Source organism: Nelumbo nucifera, chromosome 1 (assembly GCF_055504915.1).
Source record: "Nelumbo nucifera cultivar China Antique chromosome 1, China Antique-T2T, whole genome shotgun sequence".
Taxonomy (NCBI): Eukaryota; Viridiplantae; Streptophyta; class Magnoliopsida; order Proteales; family Nelumbonaceae; genus Nelumbo; species Nelumbo nucifera.
In genome coordinates this window covers 199,813,503-199,827,300 of record NC_142649.1, presented here as the reverse complement: position 1 = coordinate 199,827,300, position 13,798 = coordinate 199,813,503, and the positions used below count along the sequence as shown (strand labels likewise).

The window sequence follows — 13,798 nt, the reverse complement described above, 5'->3', positions numbered from 1 at the left end:
TAACTGTTCAACTACTTAAGTAGCCGCCCTACTAAGGGCATTCTTGTAATCTCTTATTCTTTTAAGTTGAGTATATAATACAAAGATAGGTTGGTGGCCAGAACTAATTCAATTCTGGTTGACATCCTACTCCTTTTCTTCTCTACTGCTGAAACTCTTCACCTTCTTCTTCTTTCTCTTCACAAGGAATTTATCTAAAACTGCAATCAGTGATTTCTACTTGGTATCAGAGTAGGCCGAAGGTTCCTTGAGCTGTTCTATCATGCAGCCCTAGATCGGCCAATTGCATGGTGATTTAAGAGGCTGATCGAAGATCTCAGGTAAGCCCAGTTTTTGGATTTTTTTGGTGGATCTATTTGCCCTGTAGCTGGTCTAGGGTTTCCCATCAAAATAAGGAGAAACTGGAGAAAGGGGGAGAGTCTTGTTTCTGTTCAACTCTTTAATTTTGACCTAGGAAGTGGCGCCCTAATTTTTTAGGGTTCCTTGGAGTTTTCTGAGGGGGGCGGTTCAATTCCTACCTGTTTTGGAGGTTTCTAGAGAGAGCAGCTACCTCTTCTCTCTCTTCTCCCGTCCCACAGAAAAGCAATCTTTTGTGGGAGGACCATCTAGGGCACCAGAAGGGTGTCGTTGGTACCAAAAGTGATTTATTTGATATTGCATATTACAGTAACCTTCTACCCCCTTTTTGATAATAATGGAGGGTAACGGAGTTGAAAACAAGCCCGGGAGTGAAATGGGACCAGTGGGAGGAGGTGTCGGAGACCTTTCCGGGGTTGAAACCATTACTACAGTTAAGTTGGATGGTTCAAATTACTTAGAATGGTCACAATCTGCAAAGATGGCCATTGATGCTCGTGGGAAGTTAGGGTATATCACTAGTGAAGAAGTGAAACCCAAAATTAACAACTCCTGGTGGGTACAGGAAAACTATACGGTGATGGCTTGGTTGTGTAATTCGATGCTGCCCCATATGAGTAAAAATTTTTTGTGAGCAAATACAGCTAAGGAAATATGGGATGGGGTTGTAGAAACCTATTCACAAAGGGAGAATATTGCTAGGACTTATCAGTTGAGAAATCAGATTATTGCTACAAGGCAGGGAGATACACCTATTGCTGTTTTCTTTTCAGCCCTTAAAACGCAGTGGCAGGAGATTGGCCATCTGGAGACAGTTGTTTGGGAAACCACTAAGGATGCAGCTGCCTATCAGAAGCTCCTAGAGAAGTATAGGGTTTTTGAAGCCTAAACACACAAGAGATACTTGCTAGAAGCTTCATCCTCATCTGGTGTCGAATAGACTCAAAAACAAGAAGGGAAATGCTCACATGGCAGTCACTGGTGACATACCGGCCCCTCCCATTGCAGCTACTCCAAAGTCTATTGTAGCTGCTGCAATGAGGGCCGAACTTGAGAGACATGGGCAGTTCCTAAATCAGCGAGATACAATCAGTTCTAATTCAGTAACAGGTGGACAGCCAGGTAAATGTGGTTTTGGTGGAGCACACTCTACTTCCTTTGCTCACACAGGTAGTTCACATGAACCTAAACTGCTCAATAAATTTTTCTCCTAGTCATTGTATTTTGCAGGATCTGGATTCAAAGAGGACAATTGGGAGTGGTCGTGAAGTGAATGGAATCTACTTCCTAGATGTGCTTCCTCCTCATCAGGGTCATCATGTCAGCAGGGATAGTGAGTCAGGGTCTATGAGTCAAATTATGCTTTGGCATAATCGTTTAGGTCATCTGTCTTTTTCTTCTTTGAGTTTCTTGTTTCCAAAGCTTTTTGAGTCTATTAATTTGTCAAGTCTGGAGTGTGAAGGTTGTCAACTTGGAAAACATTGTAGACATTCCTTTAAACTAGTAATAAAAGATGTTCATCTCCTTTTAATGTTATTCATTCTGATGTGTGGGGACCTTATCATGTTCCTTCTATGGGTGGTTATCAATATTTTCTCTTATTTGTGTTATCTCAATATTCTTGGATTTACTTAATGAGATCCTGAGATGAGGTACCATCCTTGGTAAGGCAATTTCATCAGATAGTGCTAACACAGTTTGGGATACAAATAAAGGTGTTCAGATCAGACAATGCCAGGGAATATTTTGAAAAACATCTTGGTTCGTATCTATTAAAATATGGTGTTGTCCATCAGAGCAGTTGTTCCTACAGTCCACAGCAGAATGGTGTTGCAGAAAGGAAGAACAGGCACATTGTTGAGATTGCAACATGATGATCACATCTACAGTTCCGATTCGTTTTTGGGGTGATGCAATTCTCACAACAGTCTTTTTGATTAACAGGGTGCCCTCCCGTAATACTTGGATTCAGCACCCCATTCGGTCTCCTTTTTCCTGAGAGGGAGATGTTCTATATTCCTCTCAGAGTGTTTGGATGTGTTTGCTTTGCATATATTCTTGGTCCTCATCATTCAAAGCTTGATCCGAAGGCAAAGAAGTGTGTCTTCCTTGGATATGCAGAAAACCAAAAAGGGTATTGCTGCTATGATCCAATCTCTGGGAGTCGGTATTTTACTATGGATGCCACCTTTTTTGAGTCCACATCCTTCTTCTCGAAGAATCCTTCTCAAGGGGAATGTTTTGGGGAAGTGAGTGAGCAGTCTATCCCTCTTCCAGTTCCAATTCCTGTGTCCACTCCTGTGTCTAATCCTCCTATATCACCTACCTTACCACCTCCCTTGCGTCCTGCTTCTCAACGTTACTCACGACAGAGACTTCACAAGGAGGTTGATCCCACTACAGCAAAACTCACATCACTTCCTGTCGGTTCCTTGGAGACTCCAGATTCAGCTGACACGAATTCAGGTATTCCTCTTGATCCCTCTACTGTTTCAGTTCCCATTGATTCTACTAATCCCATTACAGATAATCTGGACCTTCCTATTGCTCTCAGAAAAGGGAAGAGAAGGTGTATTGCTCATTGTATTTCACAATATTTATCCTAAGTGGACTTTCTCCTTCCTACCGTGCTTTCCTTTCCTCTCTTGACTCTGTGTCTATACCCAAGGGTGTCATTGAGGCTCTCTCCAAACCTAAGTGGAAGACATCTATGCAGGAAGAGATGAAAGTCTTAATTAAGAATCAAACATGGAAGATTGTGGATCTACTTGAGGGCAAGGAGACTGTTGGATGCAGATGGGTTTACATAGTCAAATATAAGGCAAATGGAAGTATAGAAAGGTATAAGGCTAGACTTGTTGCAAAAGGGTACACACAAACCTATGGGAATGATAAATTAGAGACCTTTGCACCAGTTGCAAAGATGACTTCTGTTTGGATACTTCTTTCTCTTGTTGCCACATACTTTTGGCCCCTGTTTCAACTTGATGTGAAGAATCATTTCCTAAATGGAGATCTGCAAGAGGAAGTGTATATAGATCTTCCTGCTGGTTTCTACAGTGATGTTGAAAAGGGAAACGTATGCAAACTTAAGAAGTCACTTTATGGTTTAAAGCAGTCACCCAAAGCATGGTTTGACAGGTTTAGGAAGGCCTTGGTTGCTTTTGGCTACTCTCAGACTCAGTCTGACCATACCTTGTTTGTGAAGCGGAGGGGATCCTTGGTGTCAGTCCTAATTGTTTATGTGGATGATATTGTTGTCACAAGGAATGACCTAAGTGAGATTGACAGTTTGCAGAAGAATCTACATAGGGAATTTGAAATTAAGGATCTTGGAGAGGTTAAGTACTTCTTGGGCATTGAAGTTGCAAGATCAAAACATGGAATCTTCGTTTCTCAGAGAAAGTATGTTTTGGATCTTCTGCAAGAAACAGGGAAGCTTGGAACAAAGGCAGTCAGTACTCCTATTGATCAGAATCACAGAATTAATGCATCAGAAGGTGAGCTGTTAAAGGACGTTGGGAGATATTAGAGACTTGTGGGGTGGTTTCTGTATTTGTGTATGACAAGACCAGACATCGCCTATGCAGTGAGTGTGGTGAGTCAATACATGCATGCCCCACGAGTCCAGCATTGGGAGGCTGTTGACAGGATTCTTGCTTATCTAAAGGGCCACCCAAGCAGAGGCATACTATTTGCTGATCACTGACAGTTGAAGCTAGAGGCTTATACAGATGTTGATTGGGCAGGATGCCTTGATGACAGGAGATCTACTTCAGGAGTATGCACCCTTGTTGGGGGTAACCTTGTCTCATGGAAAAGTAAGAAACAGACAATGGTGGCAAGATCAAGTGCAGAAGCAGAATACAGGGCCATGGCACATGGAGTTTCAGAACTTCTCTAGACCCGTTCCTTGTTATGAGAGATTGGTGTAAAGGCAGAAGAACCTATGATGTTGTATTGTGATAATCAAGCAGCACTTAAAATTGCCCATAACCCAATTCAGCATGACCGGACAAAGCACATTGAAGTGGATAGACACTTCATCAGAGAAAGGGTGACTTCTGGGGAAGTTTGTCTCCCATACATTGCTTCTGATCTACAGCTTGATGATGTTCTTACAAAAGGTGTTGCAAGAAACAAGCTGGAGAATGATCTACGCAAGTTGGGAATGTGTGACATTTACTCCCAACTTGAGGGGGAGTGTTGAGTTGGGCCGATTTCTAGTTATTGGGCCCAGTTATTTATTTCTTATTCTTAAGTTGTTAAGTTAGGAAGCTGTTGGGCTTTAGGCCCATTAGTTTATGTTTTTAAGTTGTAACTATTTAGCTACTTAAGTAGCCGCCCTACTAAGGGCATTCTTGTAATCTCTTACTCTTTTAAGTTGAGTATATAATACAAAGAGAGGTTGGTGGCCAGAACCAATTCGATTCTGGTTGACATCCTACTCCTCTTCACAAGGAATTTATCTAAAACTGCAATCAGTGATTTCTACTCTATTAATTTGTTTTGGTTACTGGACAAAACTATAACTTCTCTTTTAGGAAACTCAATATAAATATAACTCTGGCTGGTTGGGAGTATCTGAGACCAATGAAGGGCACTGCTAATGAAGGTCTTCTCACCTGAGGTAGCATGGACAATAACAACTACAACATCACCATATTGTTTTCTTGATCCCATTTGTCATGGTTTACACTCCCAGACTTTGGTTCTTTAATGTAATATATCTTTCCCCTTGCAATTAGGTAGAGTTTAGTTCCCCTTGACCATTCTAGGTAATTGAGTCCATCAAAGGGAATTACAGCCATACAAAATTCATATCAAATCCCCCACTCACCACACTTTGGCTAGAGGACACACCAGAGACAGCTGAATCCTCAGAAGATAAGAAAGAAAGGTCTGCTTTCACTCTGCAGCCACAAAGAACAGGGAGAAACAGTCACAAGGATACTTAATCTCACAAAAATCAGCACTATCACACTACAGAAACAGTTCCAGTAGCAAAAAAAAGGTTATTCTAGGTCTAGACAGAATCTACGAATATCACTCCACCATACTTTTGGCCACACAGTCATAGTAATCACCAGAAACAATATGAGACACTTCTGTTACAGAAGATACAGGTCATCCAGACCTAGACAACCCACCTACCTGGGTACAAGAGGATCACATGATCCACATTGAAGTAAGAAAAACTGCAAAAAGCTTCACAGCATCTAAACGCCTCACTCACAAGTGATTTCTTGGCACATGACCAAGAAAAAAACTGCGAAGAAACCCCTTTTCAGATCAGCCGATGCACTTTCCACTAGGTTGTTCTAAGTTCAATTCCAAAAAAAAGAAGAAACTTTGATCGAACAGTCCTCAGGCCCAAAAACGACGCTCTGATACCATGTTTTATTGCTAGAATATGTTAGAAAGTGAGAGGAGAGAAGATTCAATTGGAAAAGATAGTAATGCTCCTGTGGCACATAAATACAAAAAAAACAGTAGCATTTAACAGGATCCAAGTGGACCTCTCTAGGAAATGTGGAATACATATGTAGTACTTTCTCTCCATCAAGAAAGGGGGAAATTATCATGTAGACGCACAATAGCAGCTATGTTGTGGGGTATTTTGGAAGAAGGAATGTTAGAATCTTCAGAGAGAAAACCAAAGGAAGCTATAGTTCAAAACATTCTTATTACAGTGGCACATTCGGTGAAGACCATAGATGCCTTCATTCCATTTATTGCAGATGATACTAATAACAAATTGGAGGAATGTGGCAGATTACACTTCAACTAGGAATATTTCATACTCCTTGTAGCACTCTCCTTCTCCCAACATCTACAAACGAAATTTTGATGCTTGTAGTTTGGTGAACCCTGGCAGAATTGGTCTTGAGGGATGTTTTTAGAAACAGCACAGGGGAGATAATTGCTTTCTATTCTGAACCCATTGGACTTGAGTACTCAAGAAGGGAAGAATTACTGCAATTTTACAAAGCTTTAGACAGGCTAAAGAAGTGACTCCCAGGTGCTTGCTGGTGAAAGTGAACTCTCATATGGTAGTGAGATGGCCAAAAGGAAGATGCACAGGCTCTTGAACACAGAGACATGTTACGAGAGAAATCAAACACCTGGCAGAAAAAACAGAATGCAAGCTTCCATAGGATTCCTAGATCTGCCAACAATTTGAAAGATAGCTTAGCAAAACAAGGAGTAACCAGATCTCAACCTTTTTGGGGTTTGATTTCCTACACTGGGAATTTGTAAAAACAGAGGATGGCTAGCAGGGGCTAGGCCCAATATATATAAACCCATGGTTTTAGACAAAAGAACTTACCAACTAATAAAACTCTGGAATTTTGGGATAAAGTAAAACATCTTATTATCTAGTTGTTACATGGTAAAGGCAATTGTATAGCATGAATGAAAACAATAACTGAGAAAGAAAAGGTAAAGAAGGAAAGATCTGATATAAAAGCTAACCATTGAGTTTTATAAGATGGAGATCACCCAAATGAAGGTCCCCAAATTCGAAAGCACGCCGATAAGCATCAGGAATACTTGCTGAAAGTTTTTCTAGTGCATCAAACATTCCTCCATGGCCCCAATTACCAGAGTTATCTATACAACTGCCAAGGCATGGCATATCAAACTTAACATAAACTATGCATTAACCAACAAAGAAGGATTAAAATATTTATACTTAGATAAGCACAAGCAGATTGATCAACTGTCACTAGCGATTGAATCAATCACATAAAAATTGTTTTATAACTCTTACATTAAATTCAGACTCTTAATTCCAGAAACCTAACAGAAGTTTCAGCTTAGTCCCTCTTATAGTATTATTCATAAACTGAAGCAATTGCAAGAAATCCAAATCTAACTAATGAGTATGATGAAAATGTCAAAACTATCGTGGAGCTTCAACATGCACAATGGATAGAAAAAAAGGAAATCCCAAAGTAGGCCCTAATGCTAATCAGTGTTACCACTTACCAATTCAGTGTCAACAACAACCACATCATTGGTAAACACTAATCAGTACTACCAATTCAGCCCCCAGAACTACAATGCACTAGGATTCTATGTGGGTACAGCAACATTTATACCATTTGCATAGCATTAGTTTATGGGCACATGCTATGCATGTGTGCAAAGGTAAAGATATATAAGTTAACACTATATAATCAAATTTACCTTTTATGACCTGCACCAAAACTAAGGAAAGTATCCACTTTATATAGTATAAATGTAGATAATATGTAGTGACCACTGACAATGCACCAGCCATTCAAAAGCTTAAGGACTTTCTAGATAAAAGTTTGAGGTCAGAGATCTGACAAGTTAAAGACTATCCTTAAGTTAACAAAAGATATGTTTACCAAACAAAGTATATATTAGACTTTCTTTAAGGCAACAAGAAATTTTGTGTTTTTTCTTATATCGGGTTATGTCAAACTCACTTTTAGAAGAAACATCATCATTTTGACATTTTCATTGTTGTGTTTCAGTTTTTCCTATGTGGTGCCCAATGGCGCTTATGTGCAATAAAACACAATAAACAATTGTTGCATTGCACTTTGTGCCCGCAACATTTTTTCCCAATTTCCGGTGCATAAAAACAATGGACACACAACACACCACAATACGAAACATCGCCTTGATTTATTTGTTTCTTATACACCTAATGTCAATGGATGAAGTTTAGATAAGAGTGGATGCAACAAGAAAGGCAAGAAGAAGTGCCATAGGCACTTCAGGAGGGATCCTTGTAGTGTGGAGAGAAGACGTGGTTATAGGAGTGGAAGTTGACAGAGGTGAATTCTCCATTTCAATACTTTTCACAAACAAGGCAGACAATTTCACTTGGATTCTAACAACAGTTTATGGCCCTAATGCTCCATCGAATAGGAGTAGATTTTGGGAAGAGACGGATTCCTTGCATGAACATGATGAATTTCCCTTGTGCGTGAGAGGAAACTTCAATGTCACGAGATTCAGTCATGAACACTCCAATGAGAAGAGGGTAAATAGAAGTATGAGGGAGTTCTCCAAATTCATTTCCAGACATAGGCTGCACGACCTCCCCCTAAGGAATGGTAATTTTACCTGGTCCAACATGCAGGAGAATGCCTTAAGTTGTAGGCTTGACAGATTTTTAATTACATCAGATTGGGAAGACCACTTCCCCCTGACCTTTCAGGAGATTCGTTCCCGCTGCACTTCTGACCACTGGCCCATCACCCTGAGTACAGATTTGGTGGTTAGAGGGAAAACCCCTTTTAGGCTGGAAAAATTCTGGACAGAAGGTTGGCCAGGTTATAGATTCTTGGAAAAATTAAAATTTGTAAAAAGGAAGTTAAAAGGATGGGCCAAAGAGGAATTTAAAGCCTTCAAGGAAGAAAAATCAGCACTCCTATCTGAGCTGGATGAATTAGACCAAAAGGAGCAAATTGGCCAACTAGATGAGAATGAAAGAAGGAAAAGATCTGGGCCTGGGCTAAGACAAGAATGGGAAAAGGTGGCAAGGAGAGAAGAAGTTTACTGGAGACAAAGATCTAGGATCAGATGGTTAAAGGAGGGGGATAATAACTCTAGGTTCTTTCACATCTATGCATTTGGTAGACGGAAAAGAAACCTTATAACAAAATTAAAAGTCGGGCAACGAGAAATGGAGGATCCTGAGGAAATCTCTAAAGCTTTCCTATACTTTTTCAAAGACCTTTACTCAAAGAAAGAAAGCAGAAAACTCTCATGAAGCCTTTGGAAAGGTCTCAAGTTGTCGGAGGAGAACAGACTGTGGTTAGAAAGAAAATTTCAAGAACAAGAAGTGAAGAATGCATTTTTTAGCATGGATGGAGACAAAGCCCCTGGCCCTAATGGATTCCCTATTTTCTTTTATCAGATTTGTTGGAGTTTTATCAAGTCAGATTTGAGACAGGTGTTCAATGACATCTATCATTCGGCCATTGTCAACAAAGGAAATAACTCTAACTTCATATGTTTGATTCCCAAGAGAGAGGGTACTTTAGAAGTAAAAGATTTTAGGCCTATCAGCTTGATTGGGAGTGTGTACAAAATTTTAGCAAAGTTTCTAGCTGAAAGACTAAAGAAAGTTTTAGGTGAAATCATTTCCCCAAATCAGTTTGCATTTGTCAAAGGGCAACAAATTGTTGACAGCATCCTGATAGCAAACGAATGTGTAGAAGAGAGGAAGCTGAATGGAAAACCTGGTGTAATCATGAAGTTCGACTTGGAAAAAGCATACGACAATCGACAAAGTAGATGGGGAGTGTCTCATGGAAACTATGAGGCTAATGGGTTTTGGCAGAAAGTGGATTTAGTGGGTTGAGGGGTGTATAAGTTCCACTTGGTTCTCATTACTAATTAACGGGCAACCGAAAGGATATTTTAATGCCAGCTGGGGTTTAAGACAAGGTTGCCCCCTCTCCCCATTGCTTTTACTCTTGTCACAGAAATTTTTAGCCAACTGGTGAATAAGGCTATTTCTTTGGATCTGTTGAGAGGTTTTGAAGTTGGACGGGAAGCCACTCAGATTTCACATCTCCAGTTTGTCAACGACACTATTCTCTTCTTAGAGGCTGATGAGGCAATTGTTTCAAATCTGAAAAGGGTCATCACCTGCTTTGAATGGATTTCTGGACTGCAAGTCAACTTCTCTAAGAGCAATATTGTTGGCCTAAATCTAGTCGGTGCACACTCCCTGAATACTTTCACAGAGATCTTGGGATGCAAAGCAGAGAATCTCCCATTCTTCTACTTGGGATGCCTCTTGGAGGGAATCCAAGAAGTCAACGTTTTTGGGAACCAGTTCTAGAAAAATGTGAGAAAAAGTTAGCCACGTGGAAAAGAAACTATCTGTCCAAAGGGGGGAGACTCACTCTCATTAGAGCATCTTTGGCAAACCTACCCACCTACTACCTTTCTATTTTCAGCTTGCCAAACAAGATAGCCATTTAGTTGGAAAAGCTTCAGAGAAATTTTATTTGGGAGGGAGGCGGGGAAAGGGGCTCTCACCTTGTGAGTTGGGCTCAGGCCTGCAAACCAAACGAGGGTGGTGGGTTGGGAATTGGCCACTTGAAAGAAAGAAACACAGCTCTCCTCAGTAAATGGTTGTGTTGATTCCCCCTAGAACCAAGTGCTCTATGGACTGTTGTAATCACTAACAAATACGGGAAGCACATCAACGGTTAGGATAGCAACCTTCACTTGAACCGGGTCAAAGACACTCACCCTTGGAAAGGTATAACCTCGACTGACACTTTCTTCATCTCTTTTATTAGATATAAGGTGGGCAAGGGTGATAGAATTAAGTTCTGGACTGATCTTTGGTGGGGCAACTCAACCTTGGCCAACTCCTTCCCTCGCCTTTTCAGCCTTTCACAAACCAAGAAGCTCTCATATCCTAGGTTTTACCCTCTTCCCCCCCCCCCCCCCCCCCCCTCTCATTTCAACTAGAACCTACTCTTAGGAGACCACTAAGGGACCTGGAACTTAGTGAAATCACTAACTTCTTGCGCACCCTGAGAAAGGTATACCTCTTCCAAAATTCCCCTGACCTTCGTGTCTGGACCCTTCACCCTTCTGGTAAGTTTTCAACCAAATCTTGCTTCAAGGCTTTAGTGAGGGAAGAACAAACCACTGATCAGTACCCCTACAAGAGAATTCGGTGCACCCATATCCTTTCCAGGGTTTGTTTTTTGTGTGGGAGGCCAGCTTAAAGAAAATCAACACCTATGATCTCCTTCAGAAAAAGAACCATGGAAGATCTTATTTATCCCCTCATGTCTGTTGCTTCTGCCTTAAAACCGGGGAATCTGCCAACCACATCCTACTTCACTGTGAGGAAACCAGAAAATTTTGGAACTTTTTCCTAACTTTGTTTGAGTATAGTTGGGTCTTCCCAGAACATGTGGTTGAATGTTTAGGACAATGGAATGGACAGGAAGAGGTTAAAGCAAAAGAAGGAAAACTTCATGGCAATCAGTTGCACATGCTATATTTTGGAACATTTGGGAAGAGAGGAATAATCGGGTGTTTAACAACAGAACAAAAAACTGGGAGGAGCTTATTTCTCTAATCTGTTATAGCTTCCTGTGGACTTCCAGCTCAGTTTATTTCAGAGGTGTCACATTTACTGACCTCCAAAGAAATGCTGTAAGCTTTCTTCACTCCAATCGCATACACCTCAACACTTCCCGCAGTCTCAGATTTGCTGAGGAAGGGGAGACAACTCTGTACTTTGATGGGAGCGCCTTCGGAAACCCAGGTGCAGCTGGTATTGGAGGTGTAATTCAAAGAAGAGATGGTACTATCAGTTGGCCTTTTAGTGGACCGATTGGGATAGCTTCCTCAACAAAGGCTGAAGTCTTAGCAGCATTAACTGGCATCAGGATTGCAAGAGACATGGGCTTATCAAATCTTACCATTAAAGGAGATTCAGCCAACACCATTAACAGGCTCACCAATCCTGATAGTGGTGGGCCTTGGGCCTTAGCTCACTACTTGGCTGAAGCGAGAGTTGTCCTCTCCTCCTTGAATGCACATGTGGGCTGGATTCCGATGGAGCTAAATTCTGAAGCTGACAGTCTAGCTAAATCTGGAGCTCACAGGGAATTCTTATTCAGTGATAACTTTCTGCCTATGTAACTCTTTGAGTGTCTTGATCTGTGTACATCTCCTCATGTACCTTTCTCTTCTTGAATAAAGTTAACTTTTTCTCAAAAAAAGTACATAGGATAAAAAGGGGAAGACGAAAAACTATCAAAAGAAAACAAGAAATCATGTAAGTGCATCCTTCTTATATAAAATAAAAACTAAGAAAATTACCTAAATATTATTGCAGGCTCAGACGGACACACTTTTGATGGATCTGTACAATCTCCATAAACAAATTGGACAGAACCTGAATCTGGCATAATGTCACCAACCATAGGACAAGCAGGACCTTTGACAGCTAGTGATTGGTAACCAAGTGCCTCCCACTTGGCTAACTTCTTTTCCTCAGCTTTCTTCCTTGCAGCTTCAAGCTTCATATGTTTTTCTTCAGGTAAGTTTCTCTGTGCTCGCAACTCTATAGTTGGAGAATCAATCAACTTTGATGCTTCCTTAAACTTTTCAACCCATGAAAGATACGAGGCCTCATCAAGCCCAGGATCAAAATCAATAGATGAAGTGGTTCTAATTGAAAAATCAGCCCCATTCAGAAGATCCATTGGATTGATTACAAATTTCCTACCATCACTGTCCAATGGTTCATAGCGCATTTCAGTCACCTGTTCAACCATTGTACTCAAATCCGATGTATTGACCTCCTTTAAATTATCAACATTGATATCTGTAGGGTCAAACATATGTAATCCAAATATGACAGACTGCAAATCACCAGCTTCAACTCCCACTGTTTTTCCTTCCTTGTCCATGTCATAATCTCCTACCACATTATGGACGAGCTGCAACTTTCTCTCTGCTCTCCTCATAATTACCTACATAAAAAGTACAAAGATTCAAAACAAATAATCGAATTTATTTTCCCATGGTTTACCAAGGTTTACTTCACCTCCTCCACTGTGCGCTCTGTTACTAGATTTATAGATAGGACATGGTTCATCTGACCAATTCGGTGAGCACGCTGCAGAGCCTGCTTGTCCACTAGGGGATTCCAGTCTTGCTCATAAAATATAACCTAAAAATGTTTTAAAACAAGTAATTGTGAGAAATTTTCCATGAACATAAGCAACATAACTGAAACAAAACAATTGAATCAATAGCATGTTGTACACACAATAACAGGGAATAAAATGTCAGAGAGAACTAAAATCAAGAGTAATGCTCTAACATACAAGAAAAGGGTTAAATAATATGCTAAATTCAATTAGAAATATCAAAGAGGTAACCTTGCTGCAGTATTATCAATCAGAGCCATCCGGTACAACAATAGATAGATAATGATAAAAAGTAAGATTGTTTATTGTCAGATCAGTAACAATAAAACTTTACAAATTATAATTACAAAGCATGTACAAAAAAGGAAAACAAATAAACCTCATTGACACAAATTGTTTATGTGTGACAGAAAGGATAAATGTTGACAAAAGAAAAAAATAAACATCTAATGGCTCAAATCAACTCTTCTTCTACCACTTTTTCCAAATCAATTTTCTTCTCAACTAGCCTTGTTTGATAAAGGATCTAATCATCATCACTCTTTTGAACCTCCAATCCTTCATCCTCCTTATCTGAACCTTTTCTCTCAATATCTGAAGCTGAACCCACAAAAATCATTTCAAAAGAATCATCTTTAGGTGTAAAACCATCCACCTTCCCTTTACGGTAGCCTGCTTTAACTTTCACCCTTTTCCTCTTATACTACCTCTTGAATCTATTACAAGGCCCTGACCCACAAAGCCCTTCCTTCAATCTA

The 13,798-nt window shown here is 40.3% G+C and overlaps 1 protein-coding gene across 18 annotated transcripts in view; it reads right to left on the bottom strand.

Moving 5' to 3' along the window:
• Nucleotides 1-13,798, bottom strand: part of ASG3 (SNF2 domain-containing protein / helicase domain-containing protein) — a 69,696-nt gene that overhangs the window by 16,541 nt on the left and 39,357 nt on the right. For 9 of the 18 annotated variants that reach the window (XR_016080909.1, XR_016080903.1, XR_016080901.1 and 6 more), the window contains 3 exons: nucleotides 12,935-13,060; nucleotides 12,205-12,860; nucleotides 6,835-6,980 (listed from right to left, as the gene is read on the bottom strand). Coding sequence is in view for 5 of the 18 variants with exons in the window: in XM_088895830.1 (XP_088751956.1) it covers nucleotides 6,835-6,980; nucleotides 12,205-12,860; nucleotides 12,935-13,060 (928 nt within the window). In the remaining 13 variants the exon portion in view is untranslated. Of the gene's footprint in view, nucleotides 1-5,197; nucleotides 5,271-6,834; nucleotides 6,981-12,204; nucleotides 12,861-12,934; nucleotides 13,061-13,798 lie in introns of those variants that run through there. The other 9 variants (XR_016080904.1, XR_016080905.1, XR_016080910.1 and 6 more) reach the window with 6 other exon arrangements.